General features: G+C 33.6%; 2 protein-coding genes across 2 annotated transcripts; both read left to right on the top strand.

Annotated features, from left to right (window-relative positions):
- Positions 1-2,285: 2,285 nt before the first annotated feature.
- Positions 2,286-3,514, top strand: LOC127799698 (uncharacterized). Its single transcript, XM_052333921.1, has 2 exons — positions 2,286-2,726; positions 2,969-3,514. Exons 1-2 carry the CDS (start codon positions 2,313-2,315, stop codon positions 3,512-3,514), a joined length of 960 nt encoding a protein of 319 aa, XP_052189881.1. The 5' UTR covers positions 2,286-2,312.
- A 4,678-nt stretch (positions 3,515-8,192) lies between these two features.
- LOC127798784 (uncharacterized) lies at positions 8,193-10,102 on the top strand. Its single transcript, XM_052332385.1, has one exon. It carries the CDS (start codon positions 8,580-8,582, stop codon positions 9,828-9,830), a length of 1,251 nt encoding a protein of 416 aa, XP_052188345.1. The 5' UTR covers positions 8,193-8,579; the 3' UTR covers positions 9,831-10,102.
- Positions 10,103-14,461: the final 4,359 nt, after the last annotated feature.

Genomic DNA, 14,461 nt, shown 5'->3' with positions numbered 1-14,461 from the left:
ATTAAATACTCTTATACCCCAATTTCGTATAATTAATTACCCATCACTTTAACACAAAATAAATTAATATTTCCTTTAAGCCTACCAATACTCAATAACCACCACAAATACAATAATTAATAATTATCATTAATTATTCACATATACTTTAATTAATTACTCTTAATTTCTTATTTTCTCAAAATAATATAAATTATTTTTTTTTAAATATCTAAATACCTAACAATGACCTCTTAATATTTATAATTATTATTTATTTTCAAATTTTATTACAGAAACACAGGCTTGTGGTGTGGCATGTGGATGACTCTAGGCTCAGCAGAGTAGTAACTCATGAAAACCATAACTGGCATGGGATGGGACCATAACTATTAACTACACCAAAAATTTGAATCCCAAGTCCTAAAGTGTTTGGTGTGCTATTTGGACTACAATGAATCATTTTTCATGGATCAATGATGAGTCTGGTAATATGATAGAACCACTAACCATAACAAATTAATCACTACTTCTCATCTTTTACAAAACTCTCAAAATGATTAGTTACTAGTCCACCAAATTATGTACCCTAAATAGTGATTTTTATTTTTATTCAAATTCTCAAAATACCCCTCTACAAAACTTTCTATTGCGGTTATACAAAAAAAAAAAAAAAAAAATTTATGGTCAATTGATGGGATCTCAAGGAGAAACCATTTCTTTGGCAAAGCTTGTTGTACTAATGATGGATTTTTTCCTCAGAAAAAAAGTGAGAGAAACGATTATCCAAATTAAACTAAAAATATTTAAAAAAAACCTTTTATACTCATAAATAGGCTTTAAATCTAGGTTTGAATAAACAAAATCTAGATATGGGTTCGATTTCTTTGAACTTAGATTTTGAACTCAAAAGGTTTGAAAAAACATAACCCAAATCTTGATTTAGATAGGAGAGAGAGAAAGTTCTTTATACTTAGAGGGTGTTTGTTAATTAAGATAAGAGGGAGAAAATGTCAGATATGAAAAGCATTCCGAATGTTTGGTCTTTTCAACGTATTTGTTAAGTTTATCTGACCATTTTCGAAAAAGGTTTCATGTGACCTCTTATCTCCCCCTTTTAAGATAAATTTATCCGACCTCTCATCTCAGATAAATTTATCTGCCTCTTTCAAGATAAGATTCAATTACTTATTTGCCCCTTGTAAAATAGTTAATACCATTTAATGCATTTAAAAGATTTAAATTTATTAAAAAAAACTTATTTATTTAACTCTTATAATTAGTATTATTTAATATATTTTTAAATTATTATATGTTTTGACAATTTTTAAAATTTAAATAACATTATTTATTTCATTGATTTTTAAAATTTAAATTTCTCTCTCTATCTATATTTTATTAACTAATATAATTCCTTTCATTAATTTTTAAATTATTTTATTTAATTTTATATTTTATTATCTATTATGAAAATATGTTTTTTCCATTTTTAATTATCTAGATGGAATTATTGTAATTCTAACAATTATTATTTATACCTTTCAACTCTTTTTAAATTTATTTTTGAACATGAATTTAGAAAATAAAATACTATTTTTAATTTTAATCTTAATTTTTTTGACAATTCATATTAATCATAAAATATTATTTTAATCATAAATTTGATAATAGGGATATTTTGGTAAAAAAAACCCTTATCTTAATGCTTATAATATGTATTAACAAACACATGGGAAAAAAAAGTACAGTTACTAGTGGATTCTAAAAAATTTAACAAAAAGTCTTATAGAAATCTTAAAATGCTTCTCGGTCTTATCTTGACCATTCCATATCTTGGTCCGAAAAGCATCCCAATCTTATCTTGATACTTCTTTATTTTGCTCATTTTAACAAACGCCCCTTTAAAGTAGAATAGTCAATTTTTCTAATATGTTAATTATAGAGAGATCAATGTATTTTTTAAAATATAAAAAAAATTAATAAGCACGATTTAGATGAATTATATGGGTGAATTTACCCCAATAATAAATTTTTAAAAGATTTTTTTATTAGGTACACAAATACTCATTGAATATAAGTTACCGTGAGATAAAAATTTAAACAAAATTGCAAAGTATGAAAACAAAAAGAGAAATCCGGACGCAGACCATCATTAGCTCCCTTGTGATTCCATTTCAGATGGTAAAAGATGAACAGTTTTAGTAATTAACGTTGAAGAAGATGCCATTTGCCTCCAATTCCTTCCTTAATTTAAGTAGACCACACAGCTCTCAGCCTTCTTCTCCTCAGGCATTACAGTTCAGAAACAGAAAGCAGAGGAGAGAGAGACAGCCATGAGAGGAAGAGAAAGCAAAGCTCCGCTTCCTCCTCCAGCCCCGGCGGATCTATTGGTCTGTTTCCCTCCCAAAGCCCACTTCACTCTTATGCCGAAGCCCATCCGCAGCCCTGTGCGGCCCTCTCAACCCGCCATTGCCAAGCGCCACCACTTCCTCAAGAAACTAAGAAGCAACGGCTCTATCATAGGCTCCGACGACATCGCCGACGAGCCGACGTCGCCTAGAGTCACCTGCGCCGGCCAGATCAAAGTAGCCCGGCGTAAACCCCCTTCATGCAAGACCTGGCAGTCTGTCATGGAAGAGATTGAAAGGCTACACGATAATCACACCAAATCCAAGAAGCGACCCACTTGGGTTGAATCTCTCGGATTCAAGAGAGATACAGCCCAGTTCTTGGCTTGTTTGGAGAGGGTAGGTAATATATATTATTCTTAAGATTCGAAATTTGAATTCGATCGAGTGGGTTTATATCTCTTGAGATGTATTATTGAGTTCAAACTCTTGATTGATTACATGATCACACAGTCATATTCGATCCTAATGGGCCAATGAATTCAGCCTCTCTGTCCAGACGGACCAGACCTAATGATCTATGATAATATAAGAATTCATTGTTTCGAGTCACACCTGTGTGTTTGTGTTTTTCTAAATAGGTAAGACTTGATTTCCGATGCTTCGGATCCTTTTCTGAGGCGGACGTGGCTTCTGATGACGGAGAGGAAGTTGGTATTGGAGATGATGGTGATGACAATCGTCAAGTTTACGATGGAAATGACGATTCTTCAAGAGCCGTCTTCTCCAAATGGCTCATGCTTCTGCAAGAAGATGATGAACTAAACCATACACTCGCCAATGGCGAGAATTACGGAAAGAGTGAGAAAGCTGGCGAGGAAGAAGAGCCTCTTCATCGAGAAATAGATAAAACAGGAGCTCCACCCCCAAACGCTCTACTACTCATGCGCTGCAGATCTGCCCCAGCTGAAAGCAGAGAATTAGAAGAAGATGAAGAAGAGATACCCAGCAGCATGTTGGCAACGGAAGAAGAGAAGGGAAATAGTGGTAATAAGAGCTTGGAACTGTTGATGAGATTTGATGGAATACAAGAATTCTGCAAAATTTCAACTGAAATTGCAAAGGAAACATGGGTTGGTGGTGGTGGTGGTGGTGGTGGTGGTGATTTTCCATTCTCAAGGAATTAACCCAAGTTGCAGCTGATGCTTTGCCTTTTTTTCTCCCCTTTCAGCAATTAATGTGATCACTCTTTTATAAATGTATGCAATTATTATAACATTAAGATGTTCTTGTAATTAATGTTATTTTATGGATGTTCAATAATTCAAGAAAGCCTCTAGGACCATATATAATATAGGTCAGGTCAACATGTTCGTTTTCTATTTATTGCTAAGATTTAATGTGTGTTAGGAATTTAGAACATTTTAAAACTAAATTAAATTTGCATCTTTCGCTCGTCTCCGCCATTCATGTATAGTCCTTCACTTCTTTGCATCTACTCACTAGAATTTCTAAGAAGAAAGTGATGCTAAGTAGATGGTCATGGTGTGCTTATGGATTTGGATGGAGTACTACTCAATTAAGCACCAACTACTCAAACGAAAGTAATTAAATCAACTAATTTGGTTCATTTTTTTTTTTTTTTTTTTATTAATTGGGCTCATGTCTAGTTTAAAAAATTACTGATTAACATTGTTTGGAGTTTGAGGTCTCTCAAGTCAAGGGACGTAACCTTATGAAGAGAGCAGTGGTTAGGGTGATGCTCGCGTGGCAAGCTCATATTCTTAATGTTGGGTTGACTCTTTAATTTAATGGGCTGTCAGCCCTATATTAAGCTAACGTTATCCTCTGGATCAGAAATCAGCCCATGGGTCAGGCTGGGACTACATGTATATAAATCCTTATTATTTTGGGCTTTGGGGACCACTAAATTATGCTCTCTTGTAACTTCCAGTTGGCCTGGCTATCAACTGTGAAGCACCCACCCTCTGCTCTCAAAGTAACCATCACTTAAATTAGAAATTTTGCTTTTATTTTGGATTTTTTTCCAAGTCAATTTAATTAGCTTTTACACTATTTGTAGAATATAACCCTTTAAGCTACAATAAGATTCAATTATTTGTGCATGCTATGATATGGATGCATGTAATCATATATAAGTAGATATTTTATACGTTTTCTTTTTATAAACTAGTATGAACAATAAATAACTATTTATGAAAAGTAAATTTATTAAATTTACTCACAAATTTAAAAATAAGACTATCACATCATTCAAGTATTAATATTTTTCAAAAAAATTCACCAATTTTCATATTATTATTAATATCATCTTGTACCAAGTTAAGTTACTTTTGACATGATCATTTTTGTACGATTCTCGATACTTATACCCTCGATTATATCAAGGAAGATAAATCGCAGGTTGGACCTTTAACCCTTATAAAGGACGATAATCAAATTTACAATTCATTAAATTAAGACCCACATATTACATATCCAACCCCATCGACTAATACCTTAGAGCCCAAGTCAGGTTTCTCTTAATCTCCTGTATGGATGTTTGATTGCTTTTCTATATATAAACACACACACATAATACATAAAATCAGTCTTGCACTGCAAAACAAATTGCAGTCTTAGAATGATAAAAAAAGGCCATTGGTTTGATCCTTCTCCTCTCCTCTCCTCTCTTCTCTTCCGGTTCTCTACCACTAGGGCAAGAAGAAGAAGAAGAAGCTAAGGCTACCACCCTCCCCCCGGCCGCCGTCGCTGTTCAAAATGCCAAGCTGGAAGTTTGTGGTGCAAGGTACGTACGTAACTAATGATTGGGACAGGAGAAGAGGAGAGGAGAAGGATCAAAACAACGTCATTTTGATCAGTTCGGACCGCAATTTGTTTTGTTAGTCTGTATTGGCTTTATATATATATATATATATATATCAAGAATTTTAGGCAAAGCAGAAGAAAGGAAAAAATCACAAGTATGGCTCTGGCTTCCAGTCCCCCAGATCAAGATGATACAAAAGCAAAATACTAGAGAGAAGTAGCTAGGGACAAGCATTTGGCAATTGGTATGGGGATCGCCCTTTCTCTTCGTCATCTCCGGCGGCACGCAGTCACCCAAACAAGAATCCAAACAACCCAGATGGAGCAACGTTAACTAGCTAGCTAGCAAGGGCCACTTTTGGCCTTTTCACGCGACCAAGAGAGGAAAATCCTTTAGACAATCTCCCCAAGGTCCCATGTTTAGATCACGCACGAAAACAACTCGCTATATATGAGGAGCAAGTGAGGGGGAAGCAATGGAGACTCAATAGCTAGCACAAGTAGCGAGCAAAGATCAGCCATTATTCAAACTCAGAAAGAGAATACAGAAAAAGAAAAGAATTAAGGGGCCGGGATGCAGTCAGTTGATTGTTCTATATATATATATATATATATATGCTTGTTATTGTTAAAAGAAATACAATGAATAAAATCTATTGAATTGCATGAAGAATATTTATAGGCAACTTTAGGTTGTTATGATGCTGATGACTTTAACCAACTCAATCAAGAGTTTAGCTCAAACTAAAACGTAACAATAGAGACAAATTAACTCAATCTTGTCTAAGAAATAAATCCAATCATATTCAAACTCATACAAAATCTGATTAATAATATCTTAACAGTTATTTTTTCTAGCATCAGTAAATGTTAATTTTGGGCTGATTTTGTGTTGAACTTACATGAAATGTTTTAGAGTTGAACTGGTTATTGCAGCTCTTCAAGTGATGGTATGCAGCTCTTTTAATTTGTATCCAAATGTTTGATATATATATATATATATGTGTGTGTGTGTGTGTGTGTGTTTGAACTATGTTTTTTAAAGGTGGCCGTTGCACAGACCTTTCTGAGGGATGGTGTCAGTCGTTCCATTGGCAGTTGGTAATTTAATTGGTCTTTGATTAATTGATTAGAACAATTGCTGCTATTTACTACATGCATATGCTTTGATTTACGGATGCATTGTGTGGGATTGATTGCATGTTTCATGATATTATTATCAGCTCAGGAACTATGTTTTTGTGTCTTCGACCCGCGGGATGCTTTAATTTGTCAATATTGTTTCCTAAATCTAATTATATATATATGGTGTTTATTCTAACTCATCCGAATTGGTCGTGGAGTTTTGTGCTATAGTGTATCTCTGATCTGCTGTATATATGAGTCAGTAGTTTTGTGTCGTTTTCTAAATATATATATTAATTTGACCCTTCTCAGCAAAATAATAATATTTGTGAGATGAGACCAGTTCCATCCCTCTTCTTCTTCTTCTTCTTCTTCTTCTTCTTCTTCTTCTTCTTCTTCATAAGACGCATCATATATAGTGCTTTGTTTAAAGTTGGGTGGATTTAGAATTATAAAAAGTGGGTGTCTGAAAATATTTAAATTAATCCCCTCATTACGCGATATGGTTGCAGCGAACTAGAATGTGGTTGAACTAATCTATCCATGCACGCACTTCCATGGAAAATAAAAGGTTATTTTGGAAACTCTTTTAATTATTTTATATTTTATGTTTAAACTCAACCAGTTAGCAAAGTCTAATTAAATATGCGAGCGAAACATCATGTGAACATTGTGTAGATATATAAATTAAACATCTTGAACCTAACTTTTTGTCATTTTTTTATTTTGACATCTTGTTAATCAATTGATTTCTTAAACTATTTTTATTTAAAAAATAAAAATTTATTATATGAACCTAAGACCTCTCATATATATATATATAGTTACTATAAAATTAATTAATTTTATTAATGCATAGAACTTATCTTTACATAAATATTTTTATAAAAAAATTAATAAACTAAATTTGTTTTTTTTTTTTTTAACTTACACGTACGTACGTGACATATTTACAAGAAGAAATTAAAAAGTAATTAATTGCGGAGGGGAAATGATGTTGTTTGTAGTCTTTTAGAGAATGTTTAAATGGATATATAATAATATCATAAGAGTGACATAAGAGTATTATTAAGTTTTATAATTATTATTTTATATTAATTTATATATAAATTTTCATTTTCAAACGGATGAATAAAACATGACGTTTGCCAAGACTACAGAATCAAATATTATTTGTTAAACCTAAGTTTAATAATAACCCACGTATGCGTGCAACCAAGACTTGGTCAAGGCATTGGATTTATTAATCCTTTTTAGATTAATTTACATGTTCTTTTCTTCTAAGGGAGTCTTGAAAGGGCAAGCAATTAATTCCGGAGATAAACGTTGGAGAACCACTCTGTCACCAACCTTGTCTTCCCTACACCAAACCCATCAAGACAAACAAACAAGCATATATATACATATATACAACAAAAATAATAATAATTGGTGAAAATATTGAGATAGAATATATAGTAAATTTTTTAATACATATATATTGGATGTTCGTGGTAGCGGTGGCGATGGTGGTTGAGAGGACGGTGGCGGCGGCGGCGGCATAGCGTTCTGTCTATTTCACGGCCACCTGAAGCTAAGGCAATGTATAAAGTTGTCTACTCAACTTGCACCTTTATTCTCCTCTCTCCTTTTCGAAATTAATCTCTCTTTCTTTCTTTCTTTCTTTTTTTCTTTAATTTGTTTGTGGGGAACCCTTTTTTCTTGTTTCCTTTCTCGTTTTCACATTGTGGCATCAAGAAAGCAAAGCTTGCCAACCATTCTCTCTCTCTCTCTCTCTCTCTCTCTCTCTCTCTCTCTGTGTTTGAGTTTGACCCGTTGCCACCTACCATCACAGCTCTTCACCTTCTCTCACATGGCGGTCCCACCAGTAATCTCTCCCTAGTGAGAAGGATCTTTCCCATTTCCTCTCTCTCTGTAGATAGCAGCCACAATTAAAAAAGCTTAAATATATAATCCACTTCTTTCCTTTCTTTTCTTCCTTTGGCTTCTCCAAAACCCTAAATTTACACTTCTCTTTCCACCTCCCTAGCTTTGCCTCTCTCTCCCTCTCGGCAGATTCAGATCATTCCACAGGAAAGAGAAGAAACTTCTGCTAGCAAGAGAAATGGGAATGGATGCTTTCGGAAGGCTGATATAGAAGCTCCTCTCTCTCTCTCTCTCTGGGTACTTCAGATTCTCCTTTGCTTCTCTCATCTCTTTTTCAATCTTCCAACTTTGGAACTATCACCATCTCTTTGCAGGTTTAGGCCCTTTTCCTTCTGATCTTTCACTTCACCTTTTTAAGCTCAAATTAAAGCCATGGATTCTGGCAACAGTGGCAGCACCCAATCTTCAAGCGGCGGTGACGACGAGTTTGATTCAAGGCCGCCGCCGCCAACGGAGACCCTCTCGCCTTTCTTCAACCCTTCACTCAACTTTCCCTCCATCTCCAACCACCCACCACCACGCCCCCAGCCGGCGCAGCCGCAGCAGCACCGGCTTCTCCCCCCAACTACCATGTTCGAACCTTCCCCGCCAAATCTTGGTCCCTTCCCAAATGCAAATTCCCCCTACAATCTTGATTTTATTTGGTCTAGATCAGAACCAAGATCCGAATCCAATTACACCAACCTTGAGAACTTCACCGGCTTCTCATCGTCAAGCCAAGCTCTCTTAGCCCCCGGTCAAGGCTCATTAATTCCAAGCTCATCGTCCACGGCGCCGCCTCCGCATGGAGATGGAAATGGCACAAAAGCGGCGCAGAGGTCCGACCAAACCCACGTGGCCAAGACCAATAGGAAGCGGACCAGAGCCTCACGGCGGGCCCCTACCACCGTTCTCACCACCGACACGTCGAATTTCCGGCAAATGGTGCAGGAGTTCACCGGTATTCCGGCGCCGCCCTTCGCGTCCTCGCCGTACGGCCACCGTTTTGATCTGTTCGGCGGCGGGTCGGGCCTGAAATCTGCAAGTCACCTGGAAACACTCGGATCTCTTTTCCCTTTCAGGCCATCGGCTCACAAGGTTCAATCTCCGTCTCCTTCTTCATTGTTGAACTCTTCCTTGGTTGATCCAAGCAATATTGCTAACCCCAATATTAACAATACTACTATTGCCACGTCCATGGCTGGACCGTCAAATGCTTCAAATACCTACCAACTTCAAGCAGCTTCAGATCATCTAGGTTTCCTTTCCAAGCAACCTCAAAATCTGCTAAACTTGCAAAACCCAACTCTATCATTCCAGAATCTGAAGTACCCACTAACAAATCCTCCCATTTTCAACTCCAAGCCTCAAGAAAACTCATCAATTATCCCTTCCCTAGATGTACTGGGAATGAGCCATGAACATGTGGGCCCAAATCTCGGTGGGTTTTCCAGCCATGGAAGTTCGGAAAGAGCTCAACATCAGCAACAGTTTGGGTATGGCCATAATGGAGGTGGTGACACAGAAAATTTTAAGCTCAACTGCTCAGCATCTACTTCAGAATTCCACCCTGAAAAGGGTTTGGAAAATGCTTCCTCAAGGAGTGAAGGTACTGTGAATCCATGGATTTGTCCTTCTAATTAGGATTTATTGCAGTAATAAAGAATATTTATAGGATTCATATATATGATCGAGGAAGTTTAGGAAATGGAAGAGATCACAAGATTACGGTGGTGCATGATGATATTGATCATATCTGCTAGTTTTAGTTCTTGGTTAATTAATAACACCCGAATCATCACTTTTCAGTTTAAGATTCGGGCATCATATTATGTATATATCTATAGCATCTTTTCTTCTTTTTGTAATCTTGATTAAACACTCATATATAGAATCATGAAAGAACTTTTGTTCTACATTATTTTTTTTTTTTTGGGTGCATAATTATTATTATTAAGCTTTAGATGATTGTGGGAACTATAATTGCATAAAGATTCACTGAATTTCACAGCCAAATCTCATCCTTTTCCCCTTACCTAGGGGATTCAACAGGTTGGTGCTATCATGCTTGGTTAGACAGACAACCAAGTTCTTGTCACTTAGTAAAAAAAAAAAAAAAAAACGCGGCTAAATAAAAGGGTTTTCATATTAATTTGCAAACGCCTGTGAATTTATTTATGCAATACTTTGATAGGCGTGGGCTGGCTTCCATATTCGCCACACTGAGAGACAACTACTATATATATACATACATATATATATATACACACACGTACATATTTGACAAAAGATACATATTTATTTATATTATTAACTTAAAATTATATGTTATTAGGATATTACGATAATGACAAAGTTCATATTTGTAAGGATATGATTCCTTAATTTGTTCTTGTGAGTAAATAAGAGGTGGCTTTCAATTTATAATGTTATAGATTATATTACACATCAATCTTACATATATATATTTAAGTGTCATTGTTTCTTATATATTTAACTTAGAAATTTAAATTGACTGTTAAATTATGGAATCTTGACTAGATTTTGAGGAGAATATAGTATATATAGAGAGGGTGAGACTATTATGATCCCTGGCCAGAGAGTGGAAAATGATATTAATTAATGACAAGGATATTCACCCCTGGCCAGCACGTTCCTTGAATTCGTTGGAACTCCAATGTATTATTAATTAATATCACTTAATCCAGAAAGAAAATATATATATATATATATCATGATAAATTGGTGAAAAGAAATAGATAAAAAAAAAAGTTAGCGATGATGATCATAATGATCCGTGAGATTTTGGGAGAGAGATAGATAGAGGGGCTCTTTCAAGATGAAGATGGAGTGACAAGTGACAGTCTTGGAATCATAGTGGCCCCTTTGCCAGGGAAATAGCTGGTTTTCAGCAATGATGCTCCTTTCTCTGCATCTTTTCATCTATCCACGTCCATCTCACTACTCCCTCCCGCAGCTCCGACCCCAGATTCAGCTTCAGCTTCCTGTGGGACTCCATGCTTTGAGATTTTTAATTTGAGTACGTAGTCTTACGAATTATATTTATTTTTTATTAAATTTTAAATGCTATAATCTTAATTACACATTCAGAGAAAATATATCATTAAGAAGAGTTGATTTTAATTTTACTTTCTATATTATTATTTGGTACCACTATTTTTTTAAATTACTCATTAAAAAATAAAATATACTTTTGATTTCATTCCTTAACATCACATGATTATGATAACATTTATATTACATAAATATTCTATAAAAAAAAACATATTGTTTCCTGTAGTTAATGAAGGTCAATTAGTTAAACACAAGTGAATCCTATAAAATATTATTAGGCGTTATGTAACTTTTTTTTTTTTTTTCGTTTTTTTGCTAGGTAATAAAACAGGCATTATGTGACTTTACGTCGTGCTTGACTTTCTGGTTCCTTGCTTGACCATTTTGTTTTGGTTCATGACAACACAGATAGCATTATTCTTTCGACCCATTTTTTGTCTCACTAGATCTAGATGAGGTGATCGAGGTCAACAACGAGTTTATCATATATAAATACAAATTTGAAATTAAATAAAAAAAATACTCTTAAATCTCGAGAAAATAAAGCTGTGTCTCTTATTTAATAGGTATAGTAGATTTTCCACTTTGTTGGGATTATTAATATATTGCGGACAGTAAAAATATCTTGGTTTAAATTTATGATTGAAGTGGATTTAATAAAATTAACTAAACCATAAATCCTAACTCCCATAACTATATATCTTTCTCGATAAGTAGATTATATTTACCTAGCTAAAAATAACAACAATATCTCTATTAAAATTTTTAATTATTTGTTCATTACCAGTAAGTACTGGTAGTCCAAGTTGTCAACTGTGGGTAGTAAAATTTTTAAAATTGGGGCTTCGATTCTTGGGGGAAGGAGGTGGGGGTGGGTAGCACTCGGATTACTGTACGTGCTCTAACCATTTGATTTTTAAGTACAGCGCTATATATGTTACTACAAACAATTAAGATCCTACTTAAAGACAAAGTGCAAGTCACATGTAACAATTTAAAAACTTTAGTAGTTAACCATATTCCTAAATTGTTTTCATTTTAATGAGTAAAAAAAATTTTACTTTCTCCAATAGAATGAAGAAAGGACAAAATTCTGTTTTTTGGGATCAAATTGAAGTCCCTTTCCAAGAGCATACCTCACAAGGAATCAACCCATGATCTGGGCAGCAGATAGAATTACTTGCATCACCCAATTAGAGTTGGAGGCCAAAACCTAAAATAGAGGCTGCCCCATTTTGCTCGCTAAATTAAAGGGACGACAAAATTAAAGGCGGCCTTAAGCCTAATTGTCTAATACAAATTACACCAACCAACGCGCCTTGCAAGATTAGGAGGGGGGTGGCTTATGACCAACCACCGAATATTAATATTATGATTTGATCCTTGGATGTGTCTCCATCCCATAAACATATAGTTAGGTAGCACACCAGACACCAGGGAAAAGTCCATCATTCGCAACACTGCTACATAATTATATATATATATATAAATTTCTATTATATTATAAAATTTACTAAATTAATAAATTATTTATGTTAATTTTTACTATAATACGTTTATATAAAAAATAATAATTTTTTATCCATTATTTTGGTGGGTCAATATTAATCAAGATGAACATGCATATGCATATATGTACGTATATGTATTGTATATGGATGTGCTGTGGTCCAAGTTGGCTCCTTCTTGTATATCTATAACCCCCTAGGCGGGTTGATTTATTCAGCAATATGATTAGCTAGCCTTTCTCTTTTATTTCTAGTACTGATCAATTTTTTCAAGTACCAGGACACCAGTTGTGGTCCATCTTTAGCTTTTTAATTTATAGTATAAGCTTTGGGTCCTCTATAATATTTTTTATTTCGATTAATAAAATAAAAACTATTTTCTTGTGATAATTTTTTTAATTTCAGAATTATATATATATATATATAATGCAGGCAGCTACGTACTACTTTTCGTTGGTCAGCTTTGAACCGACCCAGCTTCCATTTTTTTCCATGTGAGATTAAAAGACGATTCAATCCAATTTTTTTATTAAGAATATTTTGACCAAAGGATTCTCTTCATAATTGAATTTGCTAGAAGCTGCAATTCGTTGACCGTTCCCAAAAATAAAAATGAATTACAAAAGTAATTATTATCTTAATTTATATGTTTAAACCTCTCCTTGCTGCCATTAGTATCAGTATTAGTATTAGTATTAGTATTAGAAAGGCAACTAAAAATAGAAAAAGTGAAAATCTTAAGAAATTAAATGAATTAAAATTATATTTATACATGACTGATTGAGCGGCTCTAGAATGATTTTCTTTAGCCCCACATGTCTCCCACTAATTCCTTTTATTTTTAATTTTTTTTTCTCAGCTTGTATTAGTTGTACAATTGCTTTTATCTCTTTTGTTTCAATTCGATGCCTCTGACTTGCTCGGCCATGTCCCATGTGCTCCCCTCCTTACATAATTTATAAATTTAAAATTAAACAATTTTGTTTCGACTAAAACATATTTAGAATTTAAAGAGTTAATAAAGTTACTTTAAATGATTTTTTAATATTTTTTTTAGATAACCATTATACTTTCACTAAACAACAAACTATAAATATATATGTTGTGTCTGCTCATTTTGAATCTTCGAATTTCCTTAATTTTTTCAAAATAAAAGATATTAAGGTGCTCAAGAACCACTGATATGAGAACTAAAAAGAGTTCCACTAACAGTAATAGTAATAGAATAAATATATAAAATTATGTAAAGTAATTTATGGTTTGGTTTGTTATTATTTGTGACGCAAATTGCAAACCAAATTGTAAACCTTTTTCTTCAAATTTTTAAACCAAAGCTGTTTTTGAATAAAAAATACTTTTTTTATTTTTGAAATTGGGAAATCCAAAAAAAAAAAAAAAACTCCCAAATCATTTTTAGTTGGACATAATGATTTTAAACGAAAAAGGAAAAAAAAAAAAAAAGGAATAGGAAGGAAATGAAATGGCTATTCCATTTTAACATTATTATATATTTAGTAAGGGCAAGTATGGAAGGACAATTCCATTCTTTTGTTATGTTTTATACACCTTAATTTTGATAAAATAAAATGGTAAAACTAATCAGTTAACAAAAATATCTTTTAATATTATAAAATTTAAAAATTATATATATTTCATATTTAATTTTATAAAATCATATAATTATGAAATACA

The sequence above is a fragment of the Diospyros lotus genome, chromosome 4 (assembly GCF_014633365.1).
Source record: "Diospyros lotus cultivar Yz01 chromosome 4, ASM1463336v1, whole genome shotgun sequence".
Lineage (NCBI taxonomy): Eukaryota > Viridiplantae > Streptophyta > Magnoliopsida > Ericales > Ebenaceae > Diospyros > Diospyros lotus.
Note: the sequence above shows the minus strand (reverse complement) of the source record. Positions and strands in the feature narration are given on the sequence as shown.

Coding starts and splice junctions, on each gene's coding strand:
- LOC127799698 (XM_052333921.1), top strand. CDS start 2,313: ATGAGAGGAAGAGAAAGCAAAGCTCCGCTTCCTCCTCCAGCCCCGGCG. Junction 2,727..2,968: donor TCTTGGCTTGTTTGGAGAGG/GTAGGTAATATA, acceptor TTTTCTAAATAG/GTAAGACTTGATTTCCGATG.
- LOC127798784 (XM_052332385.1), top strand. CDS start 8,580: ATGGATTCTGGCAACAGTGGCAGCACCCAATCTTCAAGCGGCGGTGAC.